The sequence below is a fragment of the Oryza brachyantha genome, chromosome 3, assembly GCF_000231095.2.
Source record: "Oryza brachyantha chromosome 3, ObraRS2, whole genome shotgun sequence".
NCBI classification, from domain to species: domain Eukaryota; kingdom Viridiplantae; phylum Streptophyta; class Magnoliopsida; order Poales; family Poaceae; genus Oryza; species Oryza brachyantha.
Window position 1 is genome coordinate 2,618,856 of NC_023165.2, and position 20,120 is coordinate 2,638,975.

The 20,120-nt window shown below is 42.9% G+C and overlaps 4 protein-coding genes across 4 annotated transcripts; 2 read left to right on the plus strand and 2 right to left on the minus strand.

The window, feature by feature from the left end:
- The first annotated feature begins 397 nt into the window (after positions 1-397).
- Positions 398-6,881, plus strand: LOC102716305. Its single transcript, XM_006650997.2, has 3 exons — positions 398-1,256; positions 4,679-4,986; positions 6,258-6,881. Exons 1-3 carry the CDS (start codon positions 565-567, stop codon positions 6,608-6,610), a joined length of 1,353 nt encoding a protein of 450 aa, XP_006651060.2. The 5' UTR covers positions 398-564; the 3' UTR covers positions 6,611-6,881.
- A 1,546-nt stretch (positions 6,882-8,427) lies between these two features.
- On the minus strand, positions 8,428-10,307 carry LOC121053895 (transcription repressor OFP15-like). The gene has a single exon (XM_040522371.1). The coding sequence runs from the start codon at positions 10,096-10,098 to the stop codon at positions 9,433-9,435; it is 666 nt and encodes a 221-aa protein (XP_040378305.1). The 5' UTR covers positions 10,099-10,307; the 3' UTR covers positions 8,428-9,432.
- A 4,890-nt stretch (positions 10,308-15,197) lies between these two features.
- LOC102713527 (pentatricopeptide repeat-containing protein At2g30780-like) lies at positions 15,198-17,648 on the plus strand. The gene is made up of 2 exons (XM_006649369.3): positions 15,198-15,458; positions 15,854-17,648. Exons 1-2 carry the CDS (start codon positions 15,234-15,236, stop codon positions 16,844-16,846), a joined length of 1,218 nt encoding a protein of 405 aa, XP_006649432.1. The 5' UTR covers positions 15,198-15,233; the 3' UTR covers positions 16,847-17,648.
- A 1,225-nt stretch (positions 17,649-18,873) lies between these two features.
- LOC102713804 lies at positions 18,874-19,813 on the minus strand. Its single transcript, XM_006649370.3, has one exon. It carries the CDS (start codon positions 19,629-19,631, stop codon positions 19,161-19,163), a length of 471 nt encoding a protein of 156 aa, XP_006649433.1. The 5' UTR covers positions 19,632-19,813; the 3' UTR covers positions 18,874-19,160.
- Positions 19,814-20,120: the final 307 nt, after the last annotated feature.

The window sequence follows — 20,120 nt, forward strand, 5'->3', positions numbered from 1 at the left end:
AAAATCCATATTATATTTTTAAAACTTATTATTACTACCTCCGTTACATATTATATTTTTTAGCATTGACTAGATTCACATATATACTAAATCTATATATATATATATATATACAACCAATATACATCGATCAAATAGATAAATCTAGTAATAGCCAAAAATTCTTACGACATGAAACAGGAAGATCACCTTTTTAGCCCTATCTAAATTCATTCATAAATTGATGCATATGTTTTATATATGTGTTTATATTAACTAGCATGTATATTAATATAGATAATGCTGAATATCTTGTAACACAAAACAGAGAAAATATTTGTCAAAGAAAAAAGGAATAAAAGAAAGGTGACAATATACATCCATTCAGCATCTCAGCTGGTTGATCACAAAAATACGCCTTCGCCTCTGGTTGGCGTAAAGCTCTGGGCGCGCATCCCATGCTGACGCACGTAGGTGTGCGTCGCCTCGCCTTTGCACTGAAACAGCTTCGTCCTCCGCGGCGAAGCTCCAAATCCGAAACCGAAATCCCAATCTCGTTCTCCCCAATCCCCCAGTTCCGTCGCGATGAAGAACCCTAACCCTCCTCCCGCGAAGCCCTCCGCCGCCGCCGCCGCCGCGGCGAAGATGCCGCCGGCGGCCGCCGCCATGGCGACCCGGAAGTCACGATGGGGCCCGGCGCCGCCTGGCGGGGAGAAGGGGGCGGCGTCCACGTCGGCGCGCACCCCGACCCCGACCCCGTCGGCCGACGCCAGGCGGCAGCACCCGGGTCCTCCTGGCGCTGGCCCCGCCGCAGCGTCGCCGGCGGCCGCTTTCCGTCAGCCGCAGCCGCGGGTGGAGACCCCGCCGCCGCCGTCGTACGGCTTCCACAACCTGGACCGCCGCACCATGCTGCTCGCCGACGGCTCCGTGCGGACCTACTTCGCGCTGCCGCCCGATTACCCCTTCGAGCCCACCCCTCTGCCCCAGCTCCCGCACCTCCCGCTCGGAGCCGGCCCCGACGCCTGGCCGCCGCAGCGCCCGCCGCAGCACGACGCCAAGCGGAAGCACCTCGCCGACCCCGACGAGGGCTTCCACAGTAGGTATCCCAAGCAGCCCCGGTTCGAGTCGGCGCCGCAGCAGCTGGCACCCCATGGGGCGGTGGACCGGCACGCGCTCAGGAGGGCGTTCCTCAAGTACGCCAAGATGCTCAACGAGAGCGCGGCGCAGAGGCGGAGCTACCTTGAAGGTGGACGTGTCCCCTGCCTTGCCTGCGGAAGGTTTGGTGATCCCACATTGCTTGTCACTTCATTTCTGGCAAGCTTTATTGTATCGTTTCTAGTTAGGTTCTTATGCTGGTTTCTCTCCATCGTTGAGCTCGCTCTTACTCTTTGACTTGACATGACTTTGCTACTTTGCGTATGTCGCTTTATCGTCGTAAACTGTCACTGATGATACTATCTTCTGCCAGTCTGGATGGAGATATCCGCACAATGACATTTGATTTCTGTTCAAAATGCTAGCTGAGGTCTGAGATTTTCCATGTTGCTTACTTTGCACGAATTATATAGCCGGGCAATGGATGAATTATTGACTACTCTAGATACCGGTGGTGATACTAGGAATGCTGATTTGAATTGTAGCTTTAGTATGGCATCATACCCTTATGGTTCCTAAAAATTATTCCCCCTTAATGAAGATTTTTTTCTCTGTCTTAAGAGTTGACATTACTGTGTTCAACTGGACCAGTAATTTGTTACTGCCGCTTAGAGTTCATTTGTACTTCTGACTGGTGTGGAGCTTGCCCCGGCAAGCAGCAGGAACACTTGTGGTTTGTTTTAGCTCTTTTCTGGCCACAGAAAATGAGAGAAGTAGTATTTTACTTTTGTCATTAGAATTATAGATAGAACTGAAATGCTTTCTTTTCCACATTCAGTTAGTTAATTTTATGCCTCTGTTGTTTGATATTCATGTTACTGTGAACTTTCTGAAGTATGCATACATAGTTACATGTTTTGAGAGCTGCATTCTTGTGTTGGGAGTTCTGATTATGTGTACTGCTAAGAACACTGTTCTGATATTAGATATAATAATATAAATTTCATATCCTGGTTCATTTCTTGCTGCAGAACAGTTATCCTTATGAGCAAGTGGCAAGTACCATAAGATTTCCCACTAATATCATGTGGTTTTTGTTGTGGACAAGTACTGTGTTAGATTATTTGATCTATGGCTGAACTTTTATGGATAGTGTGGTAAACTATAGTAATGAGCTTGCGATAGCCGACATGATCCTGGTTGAACCCTATTGGTGTACAGTTATGGATAGACCAGGTTGAACAATTGTCCTCTCTCCTATGCCACCTAGATTAGAAAAAAGAAGTCGTAGCCAATGATTTTGGATCTTTCAACCTCCTGCCTAAAATGCCAACGGTAGACAAACTGGCCAACTAAACATCTCGGGCTTGTTTGTCTCATAGCCTACTTTCTCAGACTCATATTTAGGCAAGTTTTGAGTGTTTGACCGAGTTAAACATCTGTTTGGACGATTGCAACGCATGCGTGGATTGCCTTTTCTGTAGATCACTGGGAATGACTTTTGCTGCCCAAAGTGTGGCCCCGATTTTGATGATCTAACTTTATATGTTTACCGAACCATTATGGCTACCTTAGGTATGAACCAAATATGCTCGATAATGAATCTACAACCTTTTGGTGCACAATACATAATATATTTAATAAAACTAATGCGCCTCCTAATGAGGAGACATGTCATATGCTCTGATAGACAATATCTTGTAGGGACAGAATATTATGCACGGTAGACGAAATATTTTGAATGGATACAAAAAAGAATATTATGCACGGTAGACGAAATATTTTGAATGGATACAAAAACCAGTACGAAGTAGGAATGAACTCATTGCAAGATTCAACCACTGAAAAAGAGGCCCATTCTGGCGGTTTAATCAGAAAAACTAGAAGTGAATCTCAGCTTGGTTTGGTTGCTTGTGAAGACCATTTCTGTATCTAAACCGAGTTGAACCATTCAAACCAGGCGTTTTTCAGGCGAACTGGGCATTTAAGTGGATCAGTTGGGCTGGGTGGGGGCTGAAGAGCGTTTGTAATGGTGAATGCGTGCTGAACTAAGGCCCAATTCCTTACATCAAGGCCTGCAACATAATCCATAATCTTTTCTTTTGGCAAAAAAATGATGAAAAGGACTCTGGGTGGGGATTCGACCCTAGGTCTTGGGGTAGCCTCACGTTGCCATCCTACCACCAAGTTGGTGCAGTTTAGAAGGAAATATGCATCTTAGATGATTTTTCTGAACCATGGTCTATGGTTCAACTCCCCGATCAGCCGGTCTGAATGCTAGACTGATGAAACCAGGAGCTTAGCTGATTCACCCTCTGGTACGACTTATCTACTATATGGATACACTTAAGGTGGACTTTGCATCCATGATTAAGCACACAATACTTTCATATTCTTAAGTTATGAGGACCTGACCACCAACATCGCTCTCGAATATAATAGTGAGGGTGCATAATGTCATAAGGCAACTCAGAAGAAAGTAGTGGAATAGGAACTCCGTTCATATTTGAAAGGTCAAACTAATGTTTGTAAGGGGATCACTTATAGCCTGGCTCGCTACTTTGGATTACCCCTTCTGTAGGAAAATAAAGCAAGAAAACGATTGTGAGAAAATTGAGGTAGAAAATTATTGCGATGAAAAAGGTGTGTGGGTGTATGTGTGTATATAGTGGTCCCCCTATAGTCGTTCAGCCCTTTCTTTTGTGGCCCTATGCCTGTCGTCGCTTATCTATACCTTCTCCATGTATTCACTGATTTCCTTAAGCAACACTTCATCTAGCTGAGCTGGACTTACAAGTTTGATTTATTACAGAATCTTTTTTTTTTTTCATTTCCATGGTTGGACTGTACTTTCTATATAGGATATTTTCTTTATCCCTTCCTCAAGATTATCATCCTATTGAATAACACCAGTTGGAATGCTACATCAGAGTCAAGTTTTTTTTTTCCCAATAATCATTTTAAAAACCTTCTATCTGAACTTTGTTATGATTATGCTAGGAGGTGTGCGCTTTAGCACCTAGGCATTAAAGTCACATGCGCTGTGTAGCTTGTGATGATTTTTCCTTGATGTGTTTCAGTCATGTGAGCACATAGTTTAGTATGCCAATGCTCAATTTAGATAGTCAATAGCCGGTAAATAATAAACCATTTGGAAGGAAAAATCGCTGCCTTGGAGATGGAGTAGAAAGTAAAAACTACCTAGAAATCACTACTATCAATAATTATTACTATTCTTGCTACTGGCTACCTCATCCCTATACTGCTCCGTAAGATCTATGATGTAACTTGCTGCTTAATGTCATGCAATGCTTGATTGTCCTAGAACTTTGGACACATCAGCTGGTATGGCTTATTTAAACAATACTAACCTGTTATCAAACGTCCTTTGTCATTAGAATCCTATCTCCCTGCTTTTCATGTGATATACTTTTGATATATATGTTATGGGGCTTGGTGATGTTAAAGTTTTTTTTTTGGCATGTATAGACACTGTCAGATAGCATATGTAATGAAGGTTGCATTATGTTTGCTAGTATTCAGCTCATGTTCACCAGATCTTAATTTATTTGTGATTATGTCTGGTCAATGTGCACAATTCCAGGTCTTCTAAGGACTTTGCTGATGTGCATGGACTTGTCATGCATGCTTACAACCCACCAAATGCGGATTCATTCATTGACCATCTTGGTTTGCACAAGGCACTATGCGTACTTATGGGCTGGGATTATACAAAAGTCCCTGAAAACTCTAAAGCATACCAGTCATTACTCCCTGACCTTGTTCAAGCAAGTAGGGAGGACCTTATCATATGGCCACCAACGGTTATCATTCGCAACACTGCTACAGGGAGGAAGAAAGATGGCCGCTCTGAGGGTTTGGGGAATAAAGAAATGGATAAGAAAATTTCAGGTATATTTATATGTTGCTATCTTAAGCTCCCTATATGGACAGTGTAGTGTTTGCGTGCAAGCCCTGTTGCATATATATTTTCTATTGGTTGGATAAATGCATGAAGAAAGTTAGGGGCTTCATGTCAAGGAAGCTCAACGGCTTTGTATAGTGGCTCTTCGAAGACCCGCTTGACCAAAGCTTTTGTTTTAAACTAAATGATCATTAGAAGCCATATATTTCTGTTAGGTGTAATAATAACACAGGAATGACATAGCCTGATAGAGGTTAAATATTGCGAAACTGAACGTTTCTCATTATTATTTGTTTGATTGGGCAAATATACCATGTGATAGGGTCGAGCAGGCATACTGCCTTGCTACTGCTAGTACTGTCCTGTTACAAATTTGTATTTTTTTTAAAAAAAAGTTCGGCGGTGTTGGTGTTTTTGCTGCAATGGCTGATTGGGCATGCTGCTGAGGCAGCACCTTAGGGGCTTTAGTCTTGACTCTTGATGATGCATTCTTTCAAGCTTGCTCTCTGCAGGAGCAATGGTTTGGGTGTGGGCATGTCTTTAGGTGCTTTGTTTGACTATTCCCTTCGTTCACTCGTCTTACACATACCAATACAAAAAAGACTAGAATATCCTCCACTTTATCAAATCATCTAATTCCAATGCATTTGTTCCCTACTTTCACAAACTCTAATGCAATGATTGCTCAAAAATGAACTTATTTTCGAACAAACAAGAAGGGGCAAAAAATATCTTATTTTGGGACGCAGGGAGTAGAATGTAGAAATAGTAGTTGCATCCATTGTTATATATGCATTAAGCTAAAGGCTACTTATTTCCAGAATACTGCACAGCCCATAAGGTCGTACACTGTCCATGCTTGCTGCACAGCCCATAAAGTCGTACACTTATTCTGGTTACATGAACTATATGTCCTGTCCTAAAGGAACTCAATTGTCTTGTCTTCTCAGTCAAGCCCATCATACAGATAAACTACTTCCAGTAGGCTATGTCTCTTTCTTGACAGATAATGAAAAAGTGTCACTGTCCTTGCCAGCTATACTGTAATTGAAGAACTCCAATGGCAGTCTAGGTTCACTTTTTTTTCTAAACTAAACATCTAATCTACAAGTTACAAATGTGCCAAATTTGGACATCGAGAGATAAGATCACTTGAGAAATAGCATTCCCAGTTATGCAATTCTGGCTTTGCTGAGCATATGTTCATGGAATATATATCACAGTAATATTTGCTGTGTCAATCTATCTTTGTTTTCAGAACTAGGTTTTACTGGAGGCAAGTCAAAGTCCTTGTATGGAAAGGAAGGGCACTTGGGTTTGACACTTATCAAGTTTGCAAACAGCCCAGCTGGCTTGAAGGAGGCTGAGCGCCTTGTTGATTTCCTTGAGAGGCAAGATCATGGACGTATGGGTTGGTTGCGTGCACAACCCAGACAATCTCTAGATTCTGATAATAGTCCTTTACTGGTTGAGACAGATAACAGGACAGGTGAGAAAAAGAGGATACTTTATGGATACCTAGCAATTTCGTCCGATATGGATGAATTAGACTCTGATTCAAGGAAAAGGGCTTCCCTTAAGAGCAAGAGGGAATTTGACCCATCTGATTAGCCTCTTTCACAAAAGCGCGCCTCCTTGTTAGTTTATTTTAATTCGAGCGATGCTTTTGTACCTTCTCTTAAATGCAAACCTGCTGGTTTGCAATATATGCTGCTGTGCACCAGAAATATTACCTTTGAATATAGTACCTGCACTTAGGATGGTTGTCGTTGTTATTGCTGGAAGCTACATATCTCAGCAAGTGTTTTCTGACAAGCATCCATTGCTTACTGATTGAATGGGTGCCCTAAAGAGTCTATTTTTTCTTCCAGTTTGATATTTACTAAATATTTGTTGTGTGATCAATTGCCTCTAATTTGAAATGTGAGTTTAGTATTGCCTACATCAAGACATTGTCTTAATAATATCATAGGTTGTTGTCATTATTAATTACACTGTTTGGTCTTGATTGATGTCAGTTCATTATTTCAGAGTAAAGGTGTGAGGGGGGGGGGGGGGTCTCCTAGACAGCTCTTTGTACCTTTGTATTGAATATTGATCTTTATATTCTGTACCCTCTTGCAATCTGTTGCATGCACTTATATGATGGTAAGCCTCTTAAAACACCATCTGTGTTGTGCTGCATATCTCTATGTTCATTTTAGTTTGTGTTTGCAATTTGGGTAGCTGTGGGACCGGATTAGATTCAGAGTGCATAACTGAGGTTTATCTAAGCTATGCTGTGACATTTCATCCTTCTAGTACTACGCGTTATAATTTATGAATAGGATTAGCTGAAGTGATGTGGTGGTTTGAATTGTAGAACCTACAGTTGTGTATATTTGCTATTTGGGCCATATGTCATCATTGTGGTAAAATCTGGGGTTTTTTGTTATTTAAGCTCTGTGCATGTGGTTATGTGAGAGAATGAATAGAACTGTGGTTTTGAGTTACATTGGCCTCTAACCCTTGGGCTGTGTGAAATTTATCCTTGTTCTGCCACTGAATTATTTTTGGATGTAGATTTGGATTTTCCTCTTTTCAGATACAGATAGTGAGGTAATCCATCACCAAGCTCCTGGCCATTGTTCCAGGAATAAAATGGTATGGATAATATGGTACAGTATCTCTTTCTATTCGCAAGATGTATTGAGTGTCTGCTAGACTTGTTGCTCTTTCATGGATACATATTTCATATCCTGTAGTGTGGAGTGCATATCCTAGTTCATCCATCTCCATCATGGTGCCAAATCTGCTTTTTAGCATTTCTTGTTTGTGGGAGCATTGCTGCAGTGCTTCTGCCTGAAGCAATGCATGCCTCTTTTGCTCCGTGTCATCGCGCCTGTATATGTCGGCGTCGCTGCCGGTCAGAAAGGAGGTGTAGTGCTGCTGGCCGGTGGTGGACTTGGCAGATCTTGTTTCTGGTTCCACTGTGTAAGATGCTGTGTTTGTTGGTTGCTGCTCCAGCGCTGTTCTGTTCTGTTGCTGCTACTGAAGAGATCGCAGCATGGCTGCACAATTTGTGCTTGCACCAATGCCTGCCCTTCCTTGTTCACATCTTGATGTCAAACTGGCTGTCTCATAGTGGCACGCTAGTCAGTGAGTAAACTGAACTGGTCCCAAAACATGAAGTTTTCTGTAGAGACAGCGAAAAGTCATCTGTTCAGATCAAGTTAGTACACGGTGAAGCAGCCCCATCTTTTGTTTCCTTATGCATATGCAGCTAAAATTTAAAATTTTAACCTTAAATTTAGAGTAGATTTTAAGTTTTTTATTGTAGTTTATTTTTCAGCCTTGATTTTTAGATCGTTAAGAAAACACACACATATATATAATTTTATTCATAAATTATTTTTATTTGTAAATATATACTTTTTCCATCACGGGTCATCGTTGGAAAAGGCAGAACTATGCAGGTCTTTGTTCTTTCTTCACGGTTGCAATGTCAGTGTCTCTCCTCACAGGCTTAATTGCTTTTGCAGTTTGTCACCAAGAGTTCCTTTTTCTTCTTCTTTAGTTGTTTTTGTCATCAAGTTACACGAGTCCATGAGCTTTGTGATGAAAGGAGAGAAATGTTGATGTCACTCAGATGTGATCCGTCCAACTAACACGAACAGAGGTTCATGCTGGTGTCTGTGAGAGAGTGACTGCCTGCATTGTCCTGCACTGTTGCCAATAGGTTTTCTGTTTTGCACGGCACCTGCTTTTATTATTGCCAACTGTGGCTGGATCCGAAGACCTCACTAGTCTCTAGGGATGAGACCTCGTTTACAGGGTAGTTTACAACTTGTGTTAATTCTGATAAGGACACAGAAGATGTGAACCGAATGCTGAATTTTCTGAAGATATATACACTGACAAACTGTGATGGAAAGCCAATAAGATTGCATATACACATCCCAATGTTTAGTAGCAATCATAGTGGTTAGTACAGCTAGCTTACAGTATCAACCACACAACAACAAAATTGGCCTTAATTTGGAAGTTTGAGACAACCAACAAGATAGAGCAAGAAAGATGAGATGAGCCAAACAGTGAGAAGATGAGTCATAAAGATGACCAAAAAAGCAAGCACACAGCAGCACATTTGGGGAAGCTGATATTATGCTGTCTTCACCAACACGCTCACGCCTTGGAAAGTGAAAAGCTTCTGCATACGAACTGAAATTTGCCACGAAATTTTCAGGCATATTTACAGCTAGCTAGCTAGACGACCTGACATTTTTACAGCTGAAAGCATCTGCTTTTGCAATTTTGCATGCAATGAGATCGTGAGATTTTTTCAGTCGATCGTTGTGAAGAATTTTCGTAGCAAAAAATTGTTCGTATGCAGCAATGCAAAGAGAGAATCGGTTGAAAAAAAATGAAGAGGAGAAATCAAGAAAGGGAAGGGTTCAGTGTGACTGGTGCAGGTGGCGCGGCGGCTCGTCGTCGTCGAGGTTGGCGGCGGCGGTGAGGCGGAGGAGGAGGTCGGTGAAGGCGCTGACGACGTACTTGTGGGCGCGCCTGTCGTTGAGCGCGAGGTAGCAGAGCAGCAGCTCGTGGAGCCGCGCCCTGTCGCGGCGGCGGCGCGCGTCCAGCCGCAGCGCCGCCACCATCTCCTCCATCGACGTGAGGAAGTCGGCGTGCGGGTCCGGCGAGTACGTCGGCACCGCCACCCCGGCAGCTCCCACCACGCCCACGGCCGGGCCGCCGTGCGCCGACGAGTCGACGATAGAGTTGGACCTGCCGGGCGAGGAGAGGAAGAACCGGCGGGACGCGATTGCCGACGACAACCCGGAGTCGGACAGCGCGGAGGGGTTCTTGGCGACGGCGCCGCCGCCGCCGCCGTCGACGTCGTCTTCTTCAACCGCGTGGCGGCGGTGTCGGTGTACCTCGCCGCCTCCGCTCAGGTCCTTGCACCGGACGGAGGACGACGACGAGCACGGCGAGGTCTCCGCGGTGGAGGCGGCGCCGCCCGCCGAGGTAGACGACGTCGACGCCTCGTCCGACTGCGCCATGGGCGCCGGCGCCGCCCCCGCCGGCGCCGGCCGCCGCAGCCGGGAGAAACAGCCCAGCATCGCGCCTAGCTACCTACCTAACTAGCTTCTTGGCTAGCTCTACTCACTAGGCAGCTGCAGCTGCAACTAGCTACTAGGTAGCTCAAGGACGGAGACGACGACGACGACGCCGCTGTGAGCTGTGCACTGTGAGGAGTTTATAGGAGGAGGTGTTTGCAACTTCGCATTTGCAGGTGTAGGTGAGAAGGGGGCTCAAGTTGCTGGACAAAATTGAGTTCAGTACTCCAAGCTGACTAAGAATGCATGATTTGTTTGGACAATAAGGGTTAATATATTTTTACTCCCAAGTCCTACCTATACTTAACAATCTTATCAACACGTGGATCAGTAGTAAATCAGCAGCAGAAAATATCATATATACCATGCTTTCTGTCTGAGACTAATTACATTAAGCAAAATGCACTCCCTAGTTTAACCCAAAATTATAATCACCCTTGTATTCATCCAAATCCATGCCAAATAAAAATTCAAAATTTAAGTTACTGTTACATTCATTTCATATCGTAAGAGTTTTAGCAATATCTAATTTCATCGAGTAATCAATATTATATATATATATATATATATTTTAGTATCTTTATAAATTTGGACAATACTAAAACATTTTATACTCTGAAACGGACGCATGATTAGTACTGTATTACTCTACTCCAATCAGTTTAACCAAAATCTTAAACCGATAAATGAAAAATGAACAATTCATTTGTACTCCAACGAATCGAAGACTTCAATCTGAAATCTTAGATTATGATCACTACCACCCTTTGTATTCATCCAAATCCAAATGATGCACAGAATTAAACCGGATGCATGTACAGTTTTGTACTTCGTCAGCTACGCATATGCACAGAAACTAACCTGCAAAATAATACTCCCTCTATATTTGTGTTATACGACGCCGTTGACTTTTAGGTCCATGTTTGATCATTTGTCTTATTTAAAAATTATATAATTATTAATTATTTTGTTATAATATGATTTATTATTATAGAAACTTTAATTATGCATTATAATTTTGCATATTTGGATATAAATTTTGAATAAGACGAATGGTCAAATATGATTATAAAAGTTAACGGTGTCATACATAAAAATATGAAAAATATGAAAATAGTATTGAGAGTTGTAAAATATAGTACTGTTCAACCACCGCATTTGCTTCGCAGTACATCTGCCTAGCTAGCTGCTGATGACTGGTCCTATCTGCAGTAAGAATTCCTCGGACTCTTTCTCACCGTAAGTGAGTATGTACACCGCAGTGGTGATCCAGATCATAAAATTAAGGGGGACTAATTGACTTCTTTCTCCGTGAGCCCCCTACTCTTTGTATTTTTTTAATTTTTCTTTCATTTCTCCTCTTATTTTTTATGGGGATCCAACGGACGCAGGCCAGCGCGGATGGGGGCTTGAGCCCCCCAGCAGGCCAGCACCAACGCAGGATCCACCCCTGCTACGCAAGTCCAGCTAGCTCGCACGTACGTACACCTGCCACACGCTAGCTTGTAAGTTGTACATGACCCATATATATGTTGTAAAATATAAAACGTCCTTATTTTTTTGCAAAGTTAGTATTGAAATATTTTTAACTAAAAATGTTTTCATAGCATATTGATTTCGTAATCAACTAGTAGTTGATGGTATATTACAGTGGAAACTAACCATCAAGGTATAATGTTGAAGACTATAAAAAAATATTAATGTCTAGGTATTACATCCGATCCATATTAATTATAAGATATATTTTTATACTAATGAATCTGCGTGCTTATATAAAACATATTTATTTTATTTATAAATAAATTTTAGAGTTAAAAATGTCTTATAAAATAAAATAAAAGGGTATGACCTACTGAAACGAAGGAAGTATGATACGGAGGAGAGAGTCCATGCATACAGCATACGGTTGTTTTACCGCGAGGGCACTGAGCCCAACAAAATCCAAACGTGACAAGTAATACGTAACCCATGTCATGTCCATGCGTGTGCCGTACTGTGCGTGCAGTGCATGTGCATGTGCATGACCATGCATGACGAGAGAGCTAGGAAGAGTACGTACGTGTATACGTATGTACATGACCTGGTCGGTACGTATATGGGTGTGGCTAGCTGTACGTACGTTTGCGTGCATGGGTTCACATGGCCTTGCTGCATGCTGATTCACATCGATGCAATGACCGAACGACACATGAAGTCTGACAGGTGAGCATGTATACATACAGGGACCGATCTAGTCTACAAATCAAGCGGGATACTTATTAAGATTTTATCTCAAAACATTTTTACCTAATTATATATTGGTAATGCACTAAGTGCATACTCCATGCGCATGTAACACCTTCATTTTAAAATTTAAATATATAGTGTATTTTATTTCGTTAGAATAATAGATTAATGACATATTACTCTATCAATAGATTATTTATGTGGCATAAAAATAACTTTCGAATATAAATATGATAATATCAATTTTGCGTATTATAAAAATTATATTCTAATAAAATATTTTTTGATAAATCATTGTTATAAAAAATACACCGTATATTTTGAATTGATGATAGTATACTGGTAGCAGGTAGCCGAATATAAATGTCAACCAAAATGCATGTGTCCAGCTGACTTGATGAATTGATTAGTACAGTGTACCGTATATCTGGCTGATGTATCGATCTCCTGGCCCCTACCGACAGAATTAATACGCTACCCAGCTGCCACCGGCGACATTTCTTTCATTTTTTTACGTCAATCTTAAGCTACCGGTACATTACAATTATTTGGCCCCATTTTTTTCTTATATTATATTTATAAGCTGTAATTTAAATTTAAAACTTTAATGTAGAGTTGATTTTAAGATTTTCTTTATTATATTTTATTTTTTAGTATTTGTTTTCAGATCAGAAAGAACGTGTATGTATATAAATTCTTTTTCATATTATATAATTAAGTGGTTTTGTTCGTGCTTCTAAACCACCCAACGATGAGGTTTTATACTTTTATGCGATGTTTTCTCGGAACTGAGATCAGATTAAGGAGGATTCGCGGTATGTTCTTTTTTCATTATCAATTCTAGACAATTCCGGGCACACTTTCAAGCTCTTAAATAATAAGTTATGTGCTAAAAATTCCATATAAAAGCTTCTGATTTGATATTTTAAAACAAACTATTAAAATTGTAGTAGTTAACTTAGATTTTTATTATACCCTCACACAACTATCACAAAATCAGACAATCATCTAAGAATCTCATAAGAGAAGAACGTGACCTTATAGCTATAGTAGGAGTATAGCTAACAAATTGGTCGAAAAAATGTAATATACGGTAGCTAGATCACGAACATATATTTATATGTCTGGTCCGAAGGAGAGGAGATTTCTTTAAATGTCACAATTAATCGGGGAAGTTATACGTAGCTGTACATACGTATACGTACGTACGTACGAGCTACCGATCGAACTGTCTCCGTCGACACTATACGTGAGGTTCAACCTTTCGCTCACCCATCTCAATCTGCACCGTCAGCCTCTCACCGGCCGGTTGATCCATCGATCGATCTCCCATTAATTAACGATCCTGATATAAGTATGATGCAACCATGATCATTTAGGTACACAACTACTTACGCAGGCATAGGTGATAATGATATTGTTATGTATGACATGTACGTATAAAATATGAATAATTTTACTGTATTTTAGTAGGCCTCAAGAGATACCTTTGGTATCTCCTATTAACTAAGGTATCAAGAGTTACCAAAATTCATATAGAAAATAATAATAACTTCTGATACCTTCTCAATGATCGTAAAATTATGAGTCTCAATGATCGTAAAATTACTCATAAAATATATATACTCTCTCCGTCGTTGGTTTGTTTTGGAGGGAGTATAGAGAAGAGAAAATACTAATGCCCCTTAGAGCAACCTCATTATCACCTAAACTTTTGTACTGTTTATAAGCCAATAAACTCCCTTGTTTCTGTTCCCTTGCCTTAGTATGGATTTTATGGTAAATAGGCTATTTAAAAATCCATATTTGTTTAGATAATTAAATTCATTTCAGCTTTTATATAGTTGATTATTATAGAGGTTACTGAGCTAATTTCAAAAGAAGCTACTGCATGTTAATTTTATAGTATATGATTAGCAGCATGGCTGCATGGGCTGGGCAACTCATGCAGCCATATCAGGACCGGCAAATTAAGCAGTGCAGGTTGCAGGCAACTGAAGCATGGCGCAATAAAGTGCCAACTGATGGATCTGTGCATCAGCTCAGATCCATCAGCGACGGCGGGCGGGGAGCAGGCGCCGGCCGTGCCGCCGGAGCAGACAGGATCCGCGTCTCGTGCCGATTGTCCTTCGCGCCGCCATAAAAATTTTCTTGGCGCCGTGTCTGGCGAGCACTGGAGGGCACGCCGCGGCGAAGACGGCGACAGACAGACATTGGGACATGCGGCACGCCGACGAACTGGCCCACAGCCTGCAAACACAGAGACGAACAGGGCCAATCGAATCGCTCACGCTCACAGCTACCACGTGACGACGCGGGTAGCTGTGACCGTGTGATTAACCTGGCCGGCGACGAACTCGGGTGACGACGCGGCCGCCCGCCGGGGACGTGGGTATCAGAGACGGTGACGGCCGGCCCGGCGGTGGCGTCCGCGGCCCTGGTCATGGCCGCCGACGACGCCCATCTTCTCGTTGCGCGCAGCCGCCGGCTCCATGGCCGAGGAGGGCGCGCGCCACCTTTGGGAATCTGTCCCAGCACGAGGGTCTCCGCCCGAATGCATCTTGGCCGCGTCCCCGCGGCGCGATGGGCTTGACGGCTAGGCTTCCGCTCACCGGGAAGACGTCGCAGTAGACCGGAGGGGAGGAGGACGACGTCGTCATCTCCGCATGGCGCGTGCGAGCGCCGAGCTGTGCCCGTGCCTCCTGTTTGCTTCCTCTCTGTGTGGGCCATATTGGTTGGGCCGGAACCGGATCCCGGAAGACGTGAGGACCATTTCTTATTGGGCCGGAAGGCATCGCGGCGTACATGTGGCCCATAAGCGGATCACGTAATGGGCTTTACTGGGTCTCGTGCGAGCCTGGGGTTGTCACCAGCGAAGCAGAAGTTACCGCCGCCGCCGCCGCCGATCACCGATGGCGATCGCCGCCGCGCGCTGGCGTCTGTGGCGCGGGCTGACGACCGCGGCCGTAGGGGTGGAAGAGGACACCGGCGCTTTGCTCGCCCGCCTTGTCGCCGAGCCGGAGCACCGGGTGAAGGCGACGATGGAGGAGGCCAGCAGCGCCTCGGCGCCGGGCGCCTTCTGGGAGCCCCTCGCCGCCGCCCTCCTCCGCGCGTCGTCCCCGGTGAAGGCGCACCTCGTGAGTGAGAGACACCCTTCTTCTCCCCGCTCTAGCGTCAGTTGAGTTGCTGTTTCGTTTAGTTAGTATCAGTGTTATGAGGGTGCAGAGAAATTCCCCCCTCTCTTCATAAGTCGGAATCAGATCTGGCTCTGCAACGCATTTGACGTAGCATGTTTTAGCTTCTAAAAGTGAAGTAGCGCTATTGCACCGCGAGTTTCCGGTGCATGATTAAATCATGAAGCTAATAAGCTCTTGATAGTCTGATGCGATTTCCGAGTTAGTGAGTACAGTGGTGTGGTGCTGACACTATTGCAGTTCTTCATGATGATCTTTTGTCAAATCAAATTTGTTTTTGTATTCTAGTGAGGCATCATTGTTATCGCTAGCTAAAAGTAGATTCAACATTGAACCAGGTCTTAGAATGGAAGCTAGAAAAGCTAGTCAAGGAAGCGATCCATGATTGTGAGCCCTACACAGTAATAATCCGTTACTGTCGAGAGACGAAGAATGCAGCGTTTGCGATGAAAGTATTTGAATGCGTGGAGGAACTGGGAATTCAGCTGAACACTGGCATTTTCAATGCCCTTATCGATGCTTTCTTGTCGGTAGGAGATCTCCTTGCTGCAACTACCTTATATGAGACTATGGAAGATATGGAGGATTGCAAGCCCAACTCCGCTACATATGATGCATTCATCTCTGCATTTTCACGGCTTGGTAGTAGCCATGCAATGATGAGCTGGTACCTGGCATCAAAGGATGCAGGATTTACTCCTAGTATCGAGGCCTTTGAATCTTTGATCACAGGTTTTGTCAAGTTGAACAGGCTAGATGATGCTGAACTGGTATTTGAAGAAATGATTTGCTTTGAAATTAAGCCAAATATTGCTATATTGGAGACCAAGCTTGTGCTGCTTTCAAGAAGGAAAGACCCTAATAGGGTAAAAGTATTTTTGGAACTTTTAAGCGATGGAAATCAAGAGTTGAGTGAAGCTACAGTGGAGAGGTTAACAAGATTATGTCTGTACGAAGACAAAACTGATGAACTGGAGCAGTTGCTTTCCCTAGTACAAGGCATGCACTTGGGTTCTTTAACTAAGCTGCACTGTGGAATTGTCAGGTTCTATGCTAATGCTGATCGCTTGTCAGATATGGAGCATGCAATTTTCCGGATGTTGGATAATGGCATAATTTTTGCCTGCTCAGAGGATGTTGAGGCTGTTATCTGTTCTTATTTTCGTCACAAGGACTTTGATAGGTTGGATCTGTTCTTAAACCAAATCCAAAGTTTGTACAAACTCACCCGGTCTACTTATGATGTATTGATTTCTGGATATCAGAGGTTCAATTTACACGGAAGGCTTGACTCAGCCATAAAGGATATGAGGGACGCTGGGTTTGTGTGATATCCTGAAAAACATTAATTGTTTGGTGAACTCCTACATCTGATATTTCCAGAACCCATAAGGGCATCAGGCATGAACTTGTGCCCTCCGGGTTAGAGTTTATTCAACATTCAGATTCTTTTCCTAGTTCTATCTAGGGAATAGGAGAGATCTCAGACTCAGATATATTACCATGACAAGTCATTGATGGTGTGCGCGCACATATGGAACAAAATGCTTGATTTTTTATGCATCTATTCAGTCAAGATGCTAGCGAATTTTAGAAGAATTTGGGATTTCTTTAGATGCTATCTTGAGACCCTGTGTGCACATATGGGATGAAAATGCAGTTACCTGGGCATCGTACTTTATTTTGCACGCATCTATTCAGCCAATGGTAGTGAGCTTTAGAAGCAATTGATATTTCGTTAGATGCTATCTTGGAGACCCTGAATTTGCTGGTATTACATTAGCGAGAGATGGGTTGAGCTGAAGAATTGCAATATTTGAGCCTTTAAGGTATCGGACATGTCATTTAGGTATGTCTGCTTTGAGGTGACGATGTTCCACTGTTTCTGGCCTGATGTTCTTACATCATATTCTTTTGTATTTGAGATACTGATATTATGTTTGAGACCTGATTATGTTCTTGGCAACTAGTACATTATATGACATAAGAAATATGATTACTACTATATCCAAGTCTTGTCATCCATCCGCCCTAGTTTATAAATATGCTCCATAATGTTGAACCTTTGTTTAGTTGTGATCATATCAAATGTAAGGATACATGATAACATTCCTTCCATAAGCTAACTTATGTGGCAATCGGTTTCTAGGACCCAATCTGTGGGAATATCACTATCTCCATCGATCAAGCTGATACTCTCAAATTTTAATTTACTACTCTCGTCTGAATTATGTTTTCTTCCTTAAATATGAAGCAAATTTCTAAGAGAAGGCAACCCATGTGAGGCTGCCTGCTGTACTGATACATTGGTACTAATAATCACTATCAAATGATTTCATTCAACTAGAGTAGGCTCATCGTCATAAAGCTATGTTTGGTACTAAACAAAGATTCATGCATACATGATGCATACTCCCAACGAAACAACTTGTGTGGTCCATCTAATCTTGATAGGGTTCATCTTCTCTTGCCCATGATACCGTGGACTCTTTAACGAACTGGGTTCCCTTTTGTTAGGCACGATTCTTTGTTAGGCACGATTCTTTAATCTTGATAGGGTTCATCTTCTCTTGTTAGGGTTCATCTTCTAATTTGCTTTGAATCAGTTGTTTTGGTGTTCTATACATAATAAACTGTGTTCCCTTTTGTTTGCAACTTGATTTAAAATTTGCTAAGAAATGTACAAATATTCTCGAACTATCATAATTTAACACTTCCGATTCCAGCTGAGAGTGATAGGAGGATGAACTAAGCTATCACTGACTTCAGTTCAGCTATTTACAGAAGAAAAATGGCAAGTAGAAATAAAATAGCACGCAATGAAACAAAGGGTATGCAGGTAGAGGTTTAGTACAAACCATGGATTGTCAGCTGGCACACCGCACACCTTTATGTTATGGTACATAAAGCCAATTGTAGTGATGCATTTTTCAGTTATAGATGGTTCTAAGATTATATTAGCATTACTTATATGGACCTTTTCTTCGTACAGTTGTAATACATACTCTCCTTTCTGGTGCCAGAATTATGTAGGATTTTTATGGAATTGAATTAGTCGATTCCTTCAATTTCTGCAGAAATCGAGAAAAAAAAAATCAGTATTTCTGTGGAGGTATTAGCAAAAAAAAAAGATTTGCGCCTATTAATTATTGCAGATAAGAGCTACCAGACACTTCGGTGTAGACCGTGGGCCACTGAAATACGACAGAGTTGATGAATCCATGTGAAATGCTGCACCAACCAAGTGGACCTCTTGCTCTAGTGGCTACTGACCTTCAGAAAAAAACAGTGATAAAATAACCTGACAAATCTGGGGAAAATTTACATGGTCCACATCCAAATTGAATGAAGAAGCAAGTCAGGATAAGGATTTGTCACATATTCTCCTGTAATAACTACATAATTACATTTGATTTCAGGAAAAAAAATCAAAGAGAAGCTACAACTTACAAAACTTACAGTAGCTTCTTCCCCTTCTTCAAAAAAGATGTTTGAAGATAGCATATGAAACAGCTCTTCCTTGGAACTATCATGGAAGAGAAACATCAAGAACCCATCTTTACCCAAAAACAAAGATGGCAAGACATTACTAGATAGATTAGATGAACAATTAGCGCAGACAAAGGCTACCACTCTTCTGATTCTCTACTGTACAACCACGAGCCTGCTACTAATCTTTCCTCCATTGCAGCACCTCCAGGCCTCGTCTCCGCCTTCGTTGTCGCCTTCACTGCCGTCACGCCCCTTGGGCACGGTGACGACGAGCTGCCCGTTGACGTAGCCGGCCACGGCCATCGCCGGACAGCTCCCCTCCGGCAGCCGGGACCTCCACTTGTCGAGCTCCATATCGTCGTCGTCCTCTACGCCTCCGGCACCGGCCTGCACAACCACCCTGACGACCCCGGGGTGGATCCTGACGGTGCGCACGCGCACCTCGCCGGCGGCGCCCATGCCGGCGGCGGCGGCGACGAAGTGGAACGCGTCGGGGCCCTCGAGCACCCTGACGTCGGTGTCCGCGGGCAGCGGCAGCTCCAGCACCTTGCTGTACACGTGCGGCAGCCGCCGGAGATCCTTCTTGCCGCCGGCGGTGGTGGCTGGCGATGGGTGGATCCTCATGTGAGTATGGTTTTTTTCCCTCTGTTTCTTTCTTCCTCCAATTCTCTGCTACTTTTCTCACTCTCCTTTTCCTCTCTCGCTGCTGGTTTGGCTGGACAGCCGAACGGTGGAGGGGGGCTGGATTTATAGGTGAAGGCCACACGCAGGTGTCACAGGGTTGTTGTTTCTTTCTTTCTTTTCCTTGACGTGTGGTGTGGTGCAGTGCAGGGCAGGGCAGATAGATAAGCCCAAGGGAGGGATCACGATTCAGGCGCCGTTTATATTCTAAAAAAATTTAGGAGAATGTTCAATCGCCGTGTACGGTCATATACATATATTTGAGATCACTGCTTCGTACGGTGTTATCTCATCTCCTTTTTCTGTTTTCGTACAGTAAAATTTTCTAAATGGATTTAAATTTATAAATATATATAACTTATATAAATTTAGTTAATATTAAAAAGTCTTATGTTATTGAACCGAGCGCCCTGTCTGTGTGATTGTTCGTGT